Below are 17,755 nucleotides of genomic sequence, written 5' to 3'. Positions count from 1 at the left end.
GTGTCAAACAGCATCCCAGGCTACCAACACTGCAGAGAAGAAAGAACAAACCAGTAGCTCCCACGTGGGGTTGCATGCATGTGTACTGGCTTCAATTTACGATAAATCAAAAAGATAATTTTGTTGGGCTAATGATATTAAGGTTCAGAATTATTAATGGATCACAAAAGCAAACCTCGTGCACCCCAAAGGTAAATTTCATGGGGAAAAAGCCATAAGGAGGGGGTTTATAGGCTGAAGTCCAGGTGCTAATTTTCAACCAAAGAGTTTTCATTTGGATGTGGCCTCAGGGTGGTATTTACATTTCTGGGACAAAATATTGTAAACCTATCAGCCTATTCATTTCACATTCAAGCCCTTAGATCCATATTCTATATTTGCCTCAAAACAACTGAGTCCATCGAAGTTGCTAGAGCAAGGGGAGAAGGTAAAAATTACTGTTTTGGTCTGGATGCTTGCTTGACATCAGACTTTACAGGTATTGGGGAATTAAGTGGGGGCCTAGAACTTTCCTCTGCTGCATTTATTAAGGCAACAACCAAGTCTAAATATCTAGACAGACAATTTGTGGCACAGTTGCTGACTTATTAGGAAGAGGAGTAAAATATGCCTTATAAGCCATGAAGGAACAAAAAAAGATGAGAAATGAGTGCTGTTATGAGACAACACTCCATGCATGAGGATCAAGCCTCAGAAGTATTTTAAATGCAGCCTCCCTAATTCCTCAAGAGAGCTTGAGTGTTCCTCTGTACCCACCCCCAGACCAAATGACCCCATGCTTAAACCTCCCACACAGGCTAAAGAGCACTGATTCTTGCCATCATTCTTCAAGTGGCACCATCATTGACTTTGCTGCTGTGGCACAGCTCGGCAAACGTGCCAGCATAGAAAATGCAGCCCAGCCTGCTCTGTGAGCACAGCCACACACAGAAGCAGAATCAGAACTGTCAGTCCAAGCAGTTTGTGCAATGATGTAGCCAGAAGCCATGGCCCAGTTTTAACAGGTTGAGCAGGAATACAAAGACAAGAGCTGGCCCTCATCAACCATTTTCTGTGGCTTAAACTTGTTTGTATCTCTGTAATAAAGTGTTCTGTGTGCAGGCAGATTAAGGATTTGCTCCACATCTACTGGTTTACTTTGCAGGGGGGCATAACTCTCCTTGTATGTATGCATTACAGTCAGAGATCTGGCAGTATAGCTGTAATATGGGGAGTCAGACTGTGCCTCCATTACCATTTGACTAACAGTATGCATGGCCTGGGTCCTCAACCTGAAGCTAGCTCAGCACCAGAAACATGAATAGGTTTTGCCCATTTAGCTGTCTGAATGGGGTCAGACAAGCTGCAGGAACATGCTGAGGAAGAGGACAAAGTGGCCTCCTTGGCCAGGGTCAAGGAGGAGGATGGGACTAGGCAGTAGTGGAATAGCTCAGCAAATTTTAACACTCGTCTGGACTTTAATGGGAACTGCACAAGGCCACGGGGGGTATACACACACCAATGTGTCCTGATGTGTGCATAGTCCTGCTTGTCTCTACAGTGTATTCTGCAACCACTTTATGCTGTTTGCTTTTCAGAGGACACCATGAAAAGGACGCCCAGTGTATTATACAGAGGATCAGAAACGAGACCTGTGCAAGGATCTCCTTGGCAGGTTCCATTTGAGCCGTGGAAAATGCAATGAAGCGGCCAACTGTGTGTATAGATTTGTAAGTATCCAGTATGCCCTGTTATGCCTATCTTATGCTGTGATTTTCTGCAGCTGCCTGCTGCAATAAAGTATGGCTGTTGGTTCTCTCCTTACTCTGGGAGTGGATGAACACAGGTAAAATAAGAGATGTGAGTGATTCACACTCTCCCAATGGGTTGGCTGCATGACTGATATGAGGAAATGGCTGGTTAACATGAAGACATTACTGATAAATATGCTCAACAACCCTTCAGCAGATAGATGCTGCTTTACAAACTGTGGCATTGAGGCCACTCGCAAATGATTGTGTGAAGTCAAGAGGTAACTCTGACCACTCTGAAAAGATCTTGTCTGGCCTTATACCATACGGTGTAGCATGAGGTTTTGCAGCAGGTACACTGTTAGGTTCTCTGCTCTAAACAACCTGTTCACTTACCACTGAATTGTAAATCAGTATCTTTACACAGGAGATGCTCCAAGACTTCCCAGCTACCCTGGCCTGTCACAGATTTCATGGTTCAAGTGGCGCCATGTCTACCTGTGTCAAAAGTCCTCAAATACCTTTTAAAATAGAATTGTGCCATAGTATTGCTCCTTTTTATGCCTTGAAGCTTTCTTGTTGAATTGTTATCCCATGCACCCAGTTTTTCCTCTGAGACACTTGATTTTACACATACTCGGAAGGTCAAACTCCTTCACATCTTAAAGCTGTGATGAAAAAGTATTCTATCTGCTATGTGTAGAATGGAAAACTCTGATTACTGCAAAGTCTGGAGCGTTAGCTCAGTTTGTACAGGACTTGACCAGGAGATAACTGTTTTTCTTTGCTGCAACATCTGAGGTGTAGGAATTTATTTTTGAGCCTCAGACAACTGAAAAGAAATTATTTCAGATGTTCTAGAAATGAAAAAGGACTGTGTCCATTTTCGGGTTTTGAGACCAGAATCTGTCGGTATTTCCTCCTCCCTGTGGCTGGTGTTTTAGGCACCCAGTTGTGAGAAACTCAGAATCTAATTACCAGTGCTGACTGATTCAAAGTGATCTGGAAAACCAGACCTGCAAGAAGCAGAGACTAGGTTTTCTATGTCTTAGGCTACAACTTACAGGAGTTGCTTTAAAGTCTGTCAAAACAGATGTACGGTTCATGTACAGTTCTTTTGTGAATGTTTCCCTTTTGGAAAATGTTTCAGCTCATTCTAGTTCCATGTTCTAGCATAAACCATCCAGGCAGTCAAATCATAAATTGCTGTTCACATCCTCAAAGGTACATATGTACCCCAAATGAGCATCTGGCATCGTATCATTTATCATCCAGATTCCACTTATAGTCACTTTTCTGACTATGACACATTTACTAATGTTCTTCTGACTATGAGTCCTGGATCCTCTTAGGAAAAGATGATACATTTCACAAAATGAAACTGTCTGATAACGTGGCACATATCATAGATTGGAGATTAGGGATATGTTCCTGATTATTATTACTTTGTTTATTTTTTGGCAGTGTAATTTAGTCACTAAAACTTGGAACCAGAGTCTTTATGTTCTATTTTCATTTTGTTACCAGTTCATTATTCCATACTTTCCATGGAAAATACGCACAGTAAGTTCAACATAATGAACGCCATGCTGCCCTGCAGGACTCTTAAGATGGAAGGCAAGTTGTTATTTCCCTGTACTACCAGGATCAATTGCTTTATCAACACCATGCAGCCAAATCTGGGGACAAACCAGGGGAAAAATGCAGTGAAGCTAGGATCAAGTGAACTTAGTTTTCTTGCATTTCAGAGATTCACCCAGTCGTTAAAGCAGAGTATTTCCAGAAGGAGAGAAACAGAGCTTAACTGCTAATCTGTAGGGCTGAAGGAAAGTGCTGTCCTCTGTCTTCTAAGAGGTCAGGTTCATTTCCCATATCAAAATTAGAGTTGGCTGTCCTTTTGTTTCGCTGAGGCGTTTTTAGTTGGAAAATCACGCTTGGAATGATTAAACATTACATAGATTTATAACATTTGGCTGGGATGAATCTATTAAATTATTCTGCCACTTCTCCCCAATAACTGTGTAAAATCAAAAACCATCCTAATTCTGCGACTCTAAAATGGTTTAGTTCAGAATTTACTTCAGTATCTATTTTTTTTACTTGCAAATGAAACAGGAAAAATGTCATGAACCACAGAACTCCTTTATTTTGTTGGGGTTTTTTCCTTGGACTTTTCAATTAGGCACGCATATTTTATATCTCTTGTAGCCACTGAAGCAATGTTTTTTCTTAAAACTGCAATCGAATGGCAAGATAAATTACTTGTCCAGACAACTTAATATATGTCACTCTCACAGTGGCTCTTTACTCTGGATGTATTCATTGTGATGTAGTTTTTCTCACTGCCACTGTCTGGATTTTTTAAGCCTGACAATGTGAAAGTAGAAAGTATAGAGGAAAGATTTTGAGGTGCCCAGGTTTACCTCACATACTGCCCTTTCCTATTTAAGGACCAGGAGATTTGACTTCAAAGATGTGTTGTACTGTATGCAGTCCATTACTTCTGTAGACATGTGTGCTAAGGAAGAGTCTTTTTTGAGTTCTTCTAGCCAAGTCTCAGAACTAAGAATGCAGACTGATACCTGAAATGTAAGAGGATAAGAAACTGTCATCAGAAACACCAAACTAGCTATCCTTGACGAGGTCCACCTGCCCAGAGGGCCCATCGGGGGGTGCAGTGGGTTAATATCCAAGTTTAGTAAACGTATTCAAGGCATAAGGACAAACTGCCAACAGACTGAAGAGGTATTTAATTTGGGACAGCTGACGATGGCTGGATGGAGACTGTGGAGCAGACATATGCAACTATCCCTTGTCTCCGTTCCCCAGTACCTAGCTGTATTTCTTTTGAGAAAAAGAAGTTTGAGGACATCCCTGTGACACTCATAAAGCTGGTGTAGCATGAATCAGACAGAGCACTGGAAGGTGCTCACTAATGATAGGTCTAAATCTGCTTGCTCTAGACCTTTGATGGATAGCATCTAATTAATCCAGTCAATTACTGGATCCTTTTATAGATCCTTTTATATTTTAAAGGAAAAAATCCTTTTATAAGCTCTTTAAGAGGGTTCTTGGCAAAACAAACAGTGCCTCTTAAATATGTTCTTCCATCCATTAACTCTAATTGGTTGATTAAAGTAAAATTAAGTGTTGTATGCCACTGAACACCAAATTTTTAGAGGGAGTTTTTACATTAACCCTTCTTTGGGTCCTGTAAAAGAAGAATTCTTGTAGGATAATTAAAAATGTGTTGTACACTATAAATAACTTTGCTGGGTGGCACAACAAACCATAAACTACTAGACTGGATTTGCATTTAAAATGCAATAGCATTCTGTTGCTTTTGTTACAAATCTAATCTAGAGATATACCCCATGTCATGGAGCAGTGGATTCTGGAAAGACTACAGCATTCTAATGTGCAATCTTTCCTTCAATAAATCTTCTCAGTAAGGCTTGTGGTGGGGGTGGGAGAGGAGAAAGGCATGCACAGAACATGGCATGCAATACCATGTCATGTTATTGACCGTAAAGGTCTGACCATTACAGACATTTCATCACCCTGTCTGCAGCACGTGCTTTTTTTCTGCACGGTGCTAGGAATGCTTAAATCACACCAGTATCACTTCTGTGCTCCATATTCATCATCCAGGGCAAATCTGCAATACACAGCAGACTCTCTCCTCTTGTGTAATCCCACTGAAATGTATTTCTGGTTCATATAATGAAAACAGGGAAGACAGAGAAGTCTACCCAGGCATAAAAGCCCTCAGGACATGAAGATGGTGATGTGTACACATTCCTTCTTTTCTGCTCTGTAATTTGGTCATGGAAATAGCCATCACAATCAAGTCCATCTACTAATAAAGCCAACATCTGCTGAGGTCTTTGGACCATTTCCTGGGAGCTATATGAGACTGGGATTTCTCATAAACAAAGCCAGGGTGAGATGCAGCATGTTGTGTCTGAGCAGTGGCAGCCCTGTGAGGCTGTGCTGTGTATGCAGGATGGTGATGTGCAATGCAAAGCTGTGCCGGGGGAGCACATTGGCCTCCTCACTACCGATACTGTCCCCACACATCTGCATCTGCAGCATGAACCAAGACAAACAGCTCCAAGGATATGAGGAAATGGGAGAGCAGTCATGGAGCTGCTGGAAAATTGATACCTGCATGTGGGCAATGTATTAAAATCTTTCCTTCTTTGGTATTAATATGACATTACTGATAATGTCTGGAGACACTTCTCAAAGGTGCTTGTTAGAAAAACTCTGCCATCCAAGAGCACTTAATATCTTGTTTTTCTGTCTCTAATGCCTGACAATGCAAGGTGAAGCACGCCTTGTGCCCAGCTCTCAGCAGCAATGGGTTATCTCCCGCAGACTGCTCCCGGTCTATGAGCAGCTTGAAGCCCTGCATTAACTGCTATCATCTTCTAATTCCCAGTGGCAATTCAGACAATACTTAAGGAAACAGAAATAAAAACATGACTCATGTCAGAGCTGGCTGCAGCTGTTGTCAAGATTTTCAATAGGTTGTGCACGGCCTGAAGTCAAGTATAGTACCGGAATCCCTTACTCTGCAATGAGCTTACAAAGCTTTCTTCCAGGTTTATACTGCAAAATTCAGTAACTGGTGAAAGCTCATGAGATTTTTTTTTCCATCACGTTCACCAGATCACAAGTGACACTGTCTCTTTCCCTTGTCTCTAGGCTCAGTCTCTGATCCTCCTTCCCTCTGTGACAGCATTTTTATGGGACTTTCTCCCACCTACAGGATCTAGAGCACAGCACATTTCACACTGACATAAAGAAAAACTATGTATAGATTTATGTAAGTGATTTAAAAAATAATTACGTTTCTTTAAAAAGCCTCTCACAATGCTTATGATCACTTTGGTTCTCTTTGGCTGAATGATTGTCAGCAAAATTCCGTACAATTGACCCCTACAGGTCTTTAAAGGAGCTAAGCTCCATTAGTAGACCACTTCTGTGCTACCTCCATAACTAACATTAACATATCACCAGCCCTGGGAAATGCTAGACCTACAAAACCGAAATTGTCTTGTAAAGCTTCTCATCAATGCTATGGGTGCATGCTAGCTTAGTGTAGTCACAGAGCAAGGATTTAAGAAGCAGAGAACTAAGAACTGAGTGGAATCAGCAGCTAGAATTTGTTTTCCTGAGAAAGCAAGAAAAGGAAAGGATGGGAAAATCTTTCCCAAAACAACTATCTAAAACCTATGCTGAATCTGTAGCTCAGAGCCTGCTTTGCCTAGCTTTGTCTCCAGTATACATATAGCCTGCTTCTACTACAAATGCAGGGTAATGTTACCAACATTGCTATTATCATACATAGCAGCGAGGCAAAAGACAGCTTGAATTGTGTTGAACATGCGTATCTTTTTTGGATATCCTCTGACATCCATGCCTGTACTGAGCCGCTCTAGCTAGGACTAGCAGAAAAACAAAGCATGAGCTGATTTTTTCTTCTTGACAAAGTTCTCCTTGAGTTTTACCATAAATAGGAATGTATGGTAACTGGACTGCTCATTGGGATGAGAATAGTCTTGATATGGTCAGCATATGGGCAAGTGTGGTACAGGTCAAAACCTGCTTTTCAGCTAACAAACTATGTGTCTTTTTTCTGCCCCTGTCTTCTACAAAATGTCAGAAACATCTGGAAATTTGGTGTTGCTTCTCCTTTCACAGCTACTTGTATATGAGGTTATGTTGATGATCTTTAGAATGCTTCCCCCTCATTTGCTCTTTGTTGGGACAGAAACAACTATAGCCTTATGGTTTTCTCTGGGCCACAGTTCACCTAAATTAATTGTCACTGGAAGGGGCAGGTTGCACCTGTATAAAAAACAATCAGGTACTTTAGCTGTACCTATTGCTTCAGCTGCATTTTTTATCCAAGGAGTGAAAGGCTTCAGGAGTTTCTAATGGCCATTCTCCATGCCCATCTGATGCAATACCACAGCTGTATTTTTCACAGCTGATTAAAATCTTGGCACTGCTGTTAGGATTCTCCTGCCAGCTGCATAGCAGCATACTTCAAATGCTAAACGACTGTCATACCTACTTGTGCAACTTTCTTAGACTTTACCAAGGAGCCCTAATCTTTTTCTGACCAACAGTTACATTCTTTCCAAAATGATGATTCCTGCTTGGACCCACTCTACCAGCTTCTTCGCTTCCTCAGAAAGCCTAGCACTGTAGAACTGCTGCAGGAATCAGGCATCAGGAAGCAACCAGCCCTACACTGACAATAACCTGCCACAGCCTCGGGGAATGCTCCTGGGGAACTTCCGATTTGCAGTAGAAATGGTATATGGGATCAGTAAATGCACAGATTTAAGCACAACTCCTTCTCCGGGGTCTGAGTTCAATGAAAACAGTAAAACTGATGTGCAGCTACTGTCTTGGAAAGGCTTTTTGTTCCCTTTCCCCAGTGATCTGCCCAAAAGCTCAGTTATATGCTGGGATCTGCAGTGTTAGTATCCCCAGAATGGCAGGGAAAACACAACTTGCAGCAAGAATTACTTGGGAAAGCAGCACAGTCAACTGCAAAGGGCACATCTACCTTCTCTCATGCTGAAGGCACTGAAAAGTCCTTATTGGTCAATGACCTTCGTTCCAATCACTGTATCGGTTCGACTTCTTGCCTTTTGCCTTAATGAATTCAGGTCTCAAATTGGGACTTCCCTTCCAAATGCAATATAAATCCTAACAGGTAAAGTAAGGGGAAGATGTTTTTGCATGTGGCAAGATTCATTCACTGAAACCTGTCAAAAAACTTGTTTCCGTGTTCCAGAGAGTTGCACACAGCGTTCCTGATCGAACCACAGGAAAATCTCCATCGCAGCGTCAGCTCCTCTGACTGTTCAAACTTGAAGGGCCTGTGGAAGAATGACTAGCTGGAGGGCCAAGCTCAGCTACTTATAATTAGGAGGACATCAGCATCTCCATGTGTTAATGATAGTAACTTTCCAAACAGACTGTGTTTTGTATTTAAGGACTTTTGACTGCTATGTACTACACTGGATATCATGAGCTCTATGATTAATTTTCAGATTATGTTCTCTATGGTTTATGCACTTTCTCACCTGTTTTCTTATGTAAGCTTTTAAAAACACCTATCTGTGACTACAGCACGTGATCACTAGAAGGGAGGAAGATTTGGCCTACTTAACCTCTCATTAAAGGGTAAAAGTTTTTAAAGGAAAATAATGGTAACGACATTTATTATGAAAAAAGAAAAAGTGCTTTCTGCTTACAAGCAATAGAGCTCCCCAGGGCCAGACTATAATCTCAGACATCTTCTGTAAAATAATTTGAAAATTTTTTTGATTGTCTGATTAATATTTGAATGAAAGGGCTCTCTGGCCAATTGCAAAGACACTTCCTAAACCCTTCTAATATCCTTTACAGAAGCCCTTCCACTCTCTCATACTCTTGGAATGAGTTTAAGTGCGTGAATTTAAGTAGCACTAAAACAGACCACTGTTTTAGAAACAGTTCTGATTTCTTTTCTCGGTGGGTATTATTCGTTGACCTATTTTAGAAGTTTAGAAGTTAAATTCTTTCAAATGTCTTCACTAATTGAAAGAAAAAGAAAATGAAGGAAAGTGGGGAGAATATATTGATGAAGAAAATCTCATTTATTCAGAGAATTCAAAAAAATTAGGAGGTGGCATCTTCAGCTTCTCCCCATTGTAATGGTTGCAGTTGTGTGCAGGTTTAATTCAGCTCGCTCTGCTGGACTTCACAGAACAGTCCTGAACATTTGCTTCTGCCTTTGTATACATCAGACTGTCAAGTTGTGTCTGTTCTTAACCTTAAATAATAGCCTTGTAGCTTAATTGGCACCCTTACCGAGCCTCAGTTCACCAAGTACTTCTCTGATTTTTAAAAATATTGACAAACCTACCAGTATTGCTGTAACAGGAACCTTCTTTTTATTAGGAAACTTACTGGTCTTTCATGTAAATTAAAGCACCGTGAATTTCCTTGAGGTTATATAAATGACACATATTTACAATTCAACAGGTCTCAATTCACAGTTTAACAAAAGATATATAATATTAATGTGTATTTATTTTACTGTGATAAACATGACAACACTGATTGTCCTTTCTTGATAATTGCTATTGTCATGTATGAACTATTTATACTGAAGCTTCCATTTCATAATTATCTCTAGACTTTCACCTTATCCACCATATCCTGTTTTTAGATACTATACTGTGCTTCTCTAAGAGTTGGTGATATAATCTCACAAAACCTACATACTTCTCATTTGAAGGAACAGAGAGAACCCAGACTATGACATCTTGATTTCATTGGTTAAAAATATGTGCTATGTTGGAGGAAAGTCATTATTAATGATTTAAATTTCATCCTAAGCTAAAAGACATATAAATGTACAAGTAGGATGCTATTCAGACAATTTTTAGGCAGAGAAGTCATGTTCTAAGATGTTTCTTATGCTCAACTTTTGTTAGGCTGTTTTTTGTGTTTGCTACAAAAGGGTAATGGACCAATCATACAGACTGCTCAAGCTGCTAATCAGTGACTGATGACCTGCAGGGAGCAGAGAAGATATAATCACTCTAAGTGTCATAATTTGAACATAGGGTGATGAATCCTGTGGTGAGGTAAGGGGACAGATAAATATTCACTGGAGGGGGAACTAATTGCTTATCCACTGGATTTTTCTCCTTTTAAAGGAAGGGGGATTTGTGTCCCCCATGATCCATGAACCATAAACAGTGGTTCTCTTGCTGTCTAACTATAATATGATTTTGGTATACATTTTGGAATTGGTCTGTGCTGACATCATCCTTGTGATCTTGCATGTAGGCCTGACAGAAGCCCAGACTGACTCTGGCTATGCAGGAAGAGGATTGCTTACAAAACTCTGAACGGAGCTGCTTACCCATGAAGCATCCTCTCCAACACTAGCACTTCAGATGCTGGCACTGTTGTACCAGTCCCTAAGTACGTGTGTGTTCCTGCTTCAGACTGGTGGAATTAAAGAAAATATATCACTTGCTTAACACATAGACTATGGTTTTTTTCTGACTTTCTACTAAATAAATTTTTTTCACTCTCTTCTTCTTGGAAGAAGCACATCCCTTGTGAATAAAACACATTTGCAAAGGAATGGTATATGGAAGAGGTGATCAGCTTTCTTGCTTGTACTCAGGCTGAGAAGCATCAGATAGATGACCTATGTCTTGAAAAGCAATGGAAGGTTGGAGCCCTGGGGATAATTTACAGGCATGAGATGGCAATTCTAGAGACCTATTAGATATTACATAAGCCTTGGTGCAGTTGGACATAGCACTGCAATCCTCACACTGGCCCACAAAAATTCACTTGAGAGTCAAAGTCTGAGCAAGTCCTGCTGCTGGTTAAGTATGATGATCAGACTGAGGGCCTTCTAGTATGTATCAATGACCATTTTATGTAGAAGGATATAGGAATGTACAGGTTACAACACCACAGGTTTTCAGCTTATTTTCTATGAGTATTCAACATCACAATGGGATTAGCTGTGGAACTGAAGGAATACTCCTTTTATTCCTCTCCCTATCTTCTTTTCTCTCTGGATTTTGAGCATCTTAGCAGAAAGAATGATTGAGACTTATAACCAGAAAGCAAAAAAGGGGGAATGAAATTCTGAAAACTTCCTGACCATCTTCCTGACCTTATCTAAATGCTGATAAAAGATTCTCTCTCTCTCTCCTAAACTATGAAATGAGTGTTTGAAGTACCCCTTTCCTAATACCCTGATGTTTATCACACTGCCATATGCATGGCTGATGCTTTGACAGTCAAACTAGGTTAGTGAAGCTATTCTTTACGGCATATGCAGAATACTTTATCTCTAACTGACTTCCATCTGATGCAATTTAAGCCAGTAACTATGATGAAATTGCTTTGGTTTGTGAAGGGTCAAAGCAATGCTGTAGTTACAGTGTACTGTCCCAGAGGTGGGGCACAGCTATCTTTTCTTTCAGCCTGAACAATTGGTTTGTGTTGCTTTGCACTCTATAGTGCAAATCTTCAGAGAAAAGGAGCTAGGAAGTGATTTTCAAAAACCAGTGAGTCAGAGAATCAGAGAATCATTAGTTTTGGAAGGGACCTCTGGAGACCGCCTAGTCCAACTTCCCTGGCAAGGCAAGGTCATTGTAGATTACACAGGAAAATGAAAACTGGGTCTGATTCAGGCCTTCAGACTATGTGGACTGGGTAAAGATTAGGGGAATTTTGTTCATTTCCTCTTAGGACCCCTTATTCTTACACCATACAGAAGGCTAATGATGATCTATATTATCATACACCTGAATCAGAGTTTAATTATTAATACCAGATAACTAGATTTTGGGGATACACAATAACTGCTCTTCGGAGGGCAGTGTTGTCAGTTCTGTTCTGGCAATGGTACTTTTAAGTTAAGATTTATTTCTAGAATACTTCAGTTATCAGATGTAAAAACTTGATTGCTTCTAATTAGAAATTATTGGTTTAAATCTACTACACATGGTCTGTCCTTTTAAGCAAGAAAATGAAACAGCAAATCTTCTCATCTGACAGGTTCTGTGAACTCCCGTCCCAGCCCGCTGTTCCCCAGTCATACGCAGTAGTGAAGGTTCCTGGTTGATAATAATCTTTTGTAACACTCTCACAATCAGTTCTTTGAAGTGTGATAAAGAGTTGTACTTGGCCATTCATCAACAATGTAGCAATTCCATAAGGTATCACCAGATGCTAAATACAAGTGCTCTGCAGGTGAATGCACCAAAAAGAGGTTCATGGGCTCAAATACCATCTATTGCAAGGGTTTAATCCAACACACTTGTACTCTCAAACAGTTGAAAATGGCCTCTGGACATGAGCAAGCTGCAGTTCAAAGTAATTTTTATCCCTGTGTGGTTGTGGCAGAGGTATGCTTGATAGGTATTCGTACTAGAAATCTTAAATCCATGGTGAGGTATTTTAGGCCAGACTGCTTTAGCAGTGAATAAAACATCCATATCCATACATCATGTATACATGTGTAAATAAGTGCACCTGCTTGTACAATTTGCTTTGCTTTACAATTAGACCATATACTGGTTCTTCAAGTCTATTATGCCACTGGATGTGCATTTACACGGGATGTGTATTTACATTTCATCAAAGATTTTCAGGCATGTCTTTGTCCAAAACATGCTGACAAATACAGCAAATAATAGCTATCTCAGCGGTAATTATGTCTGCCTGGTGCTCTTCCCCTCCACCCTGGTTATCTTGATAAAGGGGCTGTACAGGAGCCTAGCCTTCATTTCACTCCCAATGGCAAAAACTGCATGCACAACAAGCAGCAGGCTGAAGAATTATGTTCATGCCTTGACCTCGAGACTTCCTGAACCAGTTTGGATTGGCTCTCCCTTTGAAACTACAGGTTTCCACAGGAAGTTCATAAATGGGCCCAAGTCACAGCAGTTGACGTAGTCCTAATATTTTTAACTTGGTTCTTCAAGAACTACCTAAAATGGGTGGCGTTTCACAGACACAAAGAACTGGCCGGTTTTTTCAAAAGCAAATGTCAGTGTGCTGGGTGAAATGCAAACTACTGAAAGCAAGTGAGCAATGTAGCTTTCGTTGTTCTGGGGATGTGGTGGTGTGTGTTGCGAAGCTGCACTGCGCTCCACCATGTCTCTTGTGTCAGCACCACTGGAGCTCCCAACACTGCAGGCAGCCACCCGCTCCAGAGAGCTAGACCATAGGCCTGTGTTCCACATCCCTCCGTTTCACATGCGTTTGAATCCACTGCTTAAGCCTTGATGCAATCTCTTTTCCCATGTCCTACTCACTACCCCACATCATTTGTGTCTTAGAAATGGTTTGCAAGACTCATTCAGAGGTGTTAAAGAAAAATTATTTTACTCCCTAAGTCTGAATTACCCTAAGAGGGGTGTGTGAAATGCCCATGGTTTGTTCCATCCACAGTAACAAGAGAGAGGACCAGAAAAAATAAATGTTGCAAAGAAACACAAGTATTAAATCTTTTGGAGAATGATGGATGGAAATGGACATGAAAACCTTACTTCTAAGATTTTTATCTTTTTCACACAGCTCTAACAAAATGCAACTGCATTAAAGACATTCCTTTTCATTCATTTGCTTTGCACCTTGTTTTCTCATTACCTGCTAAACATGAACTTAATGGAAAACACACTTCTTATTTACATCTCTGCATTCCACTGATTGTATGCTATAATCTGACAACAGGTTCAAATTCAAAGGTGTTGAGTGCATTGCTCCTACATTCCTATGAAAAAGAAATTTTCTTGTTTGCAAATAACCTAATGGAATGGGATGAAAGATTGTTATTAATGTAAGCAGTGCATATGATTTCAGACCTATTTAATTCATTTATAAATTAGGAGCTCTGTCTAAAGGCCATGATAGACCTTAAAGCAACTTCTAAAATTAACTGTCTAATCTGCTTAGTTCATTGGGGTTTTCTGGTTTATACTTAACTGATGTACTTTGAAACATAAATTATGTATATATTGTTTTTTTGGGAAATTGACAGGAATTAAAAAATTAAGCAGGACCCCTTCCAGCAAATAGGCTCTCTTTTCATTCAGTCAAGAAGTCAGAGACCTTTCTGACTGAAGAACAAAGCAAGCTCTCCCTCTTTCCCCTGCCAACCACAAAAATTAGATCCACTGGATAAACCAAATCATTTTGAATATTCTTTTTTTTCTGCCTGCAAATCATAGGATCCAGATCCAGTATTCATTTACAAGGTAAGGAGTTAATTTGAAGTCTTTTTTTTTTTTCACTGATAGAGGCTTGTCTTGTATTCTTCCAATCTTTCTTGTAAGCATTTCCTGAGAGGGGTATAAGTCAACCAACATGGAGAATCTGCCTATGATACCTAGCCTTGTTTGGCCAAGGCTAGCAGGTCTTACATAATAATTTATTACAGTACCTTTCTGTTTCCTGGTCTGTGGTTTGCTGCTTGTTCTCAAAGCCAGTGAAGCTGCTCATATCCACATAGCCGTCGTTCTCATTAGCAGCAGATAATGCCCTGCTGGGGTCTTCAAAAAACTCGGTGAAAGTTCCTGCTCTCGTGGATCTTCGAGGAGGAATTTGTATGTTTTCATAGTCAGAGCTCATGGCAGGAATGTTCTCATAGTCAGATGTGTCGGCATTGGGAAAAGAAATAGACCTAGGTTTCGTTAATGGCAGTGGCATGAAAGGAGGTCTGGACCGGTCCTCAAAGGACTCCACCCTTGCCACGCTCCTACTGAAGGACTTGGGCGTTCCTTTTCTTTTACCATCCTTATAGAAAAGAACAGCTGAGGAAGACTCAGATGCACGGAGCTTCCCCACATGCGATTTTAGTTGAGGTGAGCTACTTAGGCTCCTCCTGTCCAGCTCCATCAGCCTTGGAGGCCCATGATAGCTGGACTCTGAAGAGGACCTTGAAGAAGAAACATTAACATCTACATGGACTTTATTTTCACTTTTCTTCTTGAACTTTAGAGTGAGAAACCTCTTAAAAGAAGATTTCTTTTTCTTGGAATGCTTATCAGGTGAGTCATTCTCTATCAAAAGTGAAGGTGAACTTTTAGTGATTGGCTTTTTGGTGATGTAGGCAAGTTCGAATGGAGGTGGTATATCAACAAGTGAGGATGGAGTAGATACGCCACATGATGAGAGATGATTTTGCTGGGAAAAACTACCTGAGGAACCATTGACACAAGGCAAAGACAGGTTGTCTTCTGTCCTTTTTATTCTAACACCATCCAGTACACAGACATCACTTTCTCTGTAAACAGAGATAGGTATCTCTCTCCCTTCAACAGAATAAGATCGAGGATATAAAATAAAGCGTCTTGACTTGGTTGGTAAAGCCCTGTTGGCTTCCACTGGTTTTCCTTCCAATGAAAAGGAATTATTGCTTAAGTCTTCTGTCCCAGAGCCATTTCGGGAAGAGAGTAAATCAGTTTCAGGTCCAGTTTCTTCTGGAACAGTTTCTGGGACATAGCCTGGCATTCTCCCAGACAGAGATCGTGTTCTAGTGACAGTACTTTTACGATCAGTGGGCAGCAAGTTGTTTTCCCCATCCATGCCTAATTCACCCCTTTTACCGTGATCAGCTCCTAAATCAGTCTGCACATCATGGGCAATTTCATTTTCTTCAGGAAGCACATAAGGATCATCTAGGGAATCACTGCTAGTTTCTCTTTCCTCTGATTCATCAGTCACAATGACCACTTTAGGGACTGCTAGATTTTCATGCAAAACATATTTTGTCCCACATTCTACATTAATTTTGCCATGCTTACAGATTTCTAAGTCTTCCTCAAGTGGGACGTCTTGAGGTGAACTTGAGACACTTTTGTTGAGGCTGTTTGCTTCCACCTTATTGTCTTTGAGTTGCAACTCATCTGATTTAGAGGCTTCCACAGTATTTTCACTATGCTCTTCAACAGCCACATTTTCTGGCTCTGGCTCCATCCCTGGACCACAAGGTAGACTATCAGAAATTATACCATCTTCATGCAAAGAGGCCCCTTCTGTTTGAAGATTCTCATCTGAATGTTCCATGGGTATTTCCTCACCACATTCATTCTCACAAGGTGCAATCGAACAGCCATCATCCATATTCTCTGCATTCACAGTTTCTTCTTCCCCTTTCCCAGAGTCTTTGCTTGCTTCACAGGCTACCTCTGATGTCTTCTCACTTCTCCTCTCAGTGATCTGGTAGCCATCACTGCCATTTCCTGTGTTTGTATTATTGTGCTCATCTGGGTCTACTTCCTCCTCTTCAGCTGCTGCCTGATGGATGAACTCTGCTAAACCATTTTTGGCACTGGGTTCATCTCCACACAGTTCTAAGCCAGGACCTGTTTCTTCACTGGCCTCCTCAGGCAGCATGTCAGGGCTTGCACAGACATCGTTCTCTAAGTCTCCTTCTATGTTCAAATCAAGCTCTGCATGCACACTGTGGTGATTATCATGTGCTAGACACCCATCTGCCATTTCTAAAACCTCAGGCAATTCCTCCTCCTCTTGCTCTGCCTTCTCACAAGCTGGGATTGATTCATCTGCAGGCAGTGGCATTGCAATGATATCTCTACAGTTATCACCCATTAGTTTCTCATCTCTATTCAAAATGTTCTCACCGTCAGTCTCACAATCACTACTGTTCTTGACCAGTTCCAGGTTGTAAGACATTTCCTGCCTGTTTTTGGCTTCAGTACAATCACCTACAACATCCTCATCTTCATCTACATTCTTGGTAGTATCATTATCCCCATCTGGGGCATCTAAGGACTCCTCACAAAGTTCTTTCGACTGGTCACAGTCTCTGGTTGACTCCTCAGAGTCTGGTTCCCCTGGTTCAGCAGTATCTGAAGAGTTACGGTGCTCATCTTCGATGACTTCTCGACTACTGGTATTCTCATCACTAGCAACGTTATCCTCTTCCTTCTCCACCTTTCCTGGAGTTTCTGAGACTTCATTTTCCACAGAGGAATCTAGGTTCTGATCATGCTCATGTTCCAAATCATTGCAGTCTTTTCTGGTCAGCTGAACTTCAGGAACTACAATGTATTCATTATCTGCCTCGGATTCTAGGCAATCAGCATTGCATCGGTTTCCTTCATACAGCTCTCCATCAAGACACACCAGTTTCCCATTCGCACATTTATTTAAATTATTGTTGGTAGAAACACTGGATTTGCCCTCAGTGTCAGCTGAGAATTTCGGCTTGGGAGCAATAGGCGGTTTGGGACCCCTAGACACAGAGTTCGGGTTATGAAGAATATCAGCCCTTGGCAGTGAAGGAGAAAATCTGGAGACAGGTGCTGGAGAAAGATGACCAATAATCTTTGGTTTCGGTGCTAATGGTGGTTTTGAGATTTCTGGAGAAAAGAGACAAAAGTCATATTAGTCATCTTGGTTTCTTATTAAAGCCTGCAGAATATATCCTACAATAGACTTTATCAATG

The 17,755-nt window shown here is 40.9% G+C and overlaps 1 protein-coding gene and 1 long non-coding RNA gene across 2 annotated transcripts in view; one reads left to right on the top strand and one right to left on the bottom strand.

Annotated features, from left to right (window-relative positions):
- Positions 1-10,780, top strand: part of LOC116449175 — an 83,064-nt gene extending 72,284 nt beyond the window's left edge. Inside the window, exons 2-3 of the long non-coding RNA XR_004242265.1 lie at positions 1,578-1,709; positions 8,548-10,780. This is a non-coding gene — a long non-coding RNA (uncharacterized LOC116449175). The remainder of the gene's footprint in view (positions 1-1,577; positions 1,710-8,547) is intronic.
- The window catches only part of FGD5 (FYVE, RhoGEF and PH domain containing 5), a 97,511-nt gene that overhangs the window by 69,969 nt on the left and 9,787 nt on the right, over positions 1-17,755 (bottom strand). The window contains 1 exon segment of the mRNA XM_032120350.1: positions 14,725-17,668. Coding sequence (XP_031976241.1) covers positions 14,725-17,668 — 2,944 coding nt within the window.

Source organism: Corvus moneduloides, chromosome 11 (assembly GCF_009650955.1).
Source record: "Corvus moneduloides isolate bCorMon1 chromosome 11, bCorMon1.pri, whole genome shotgun sequence".
NCBI classification, from domain to species: Eukaryota; Metazoa; Chordata; class Aves; order Passeriformes; family Corvidae; genus Corvus; species Corvus moneduloides.
Note: the sequence above shows the minus strand (reverse complement) of the source record. Positions and strands in the feature narration are given on the sequence as shown.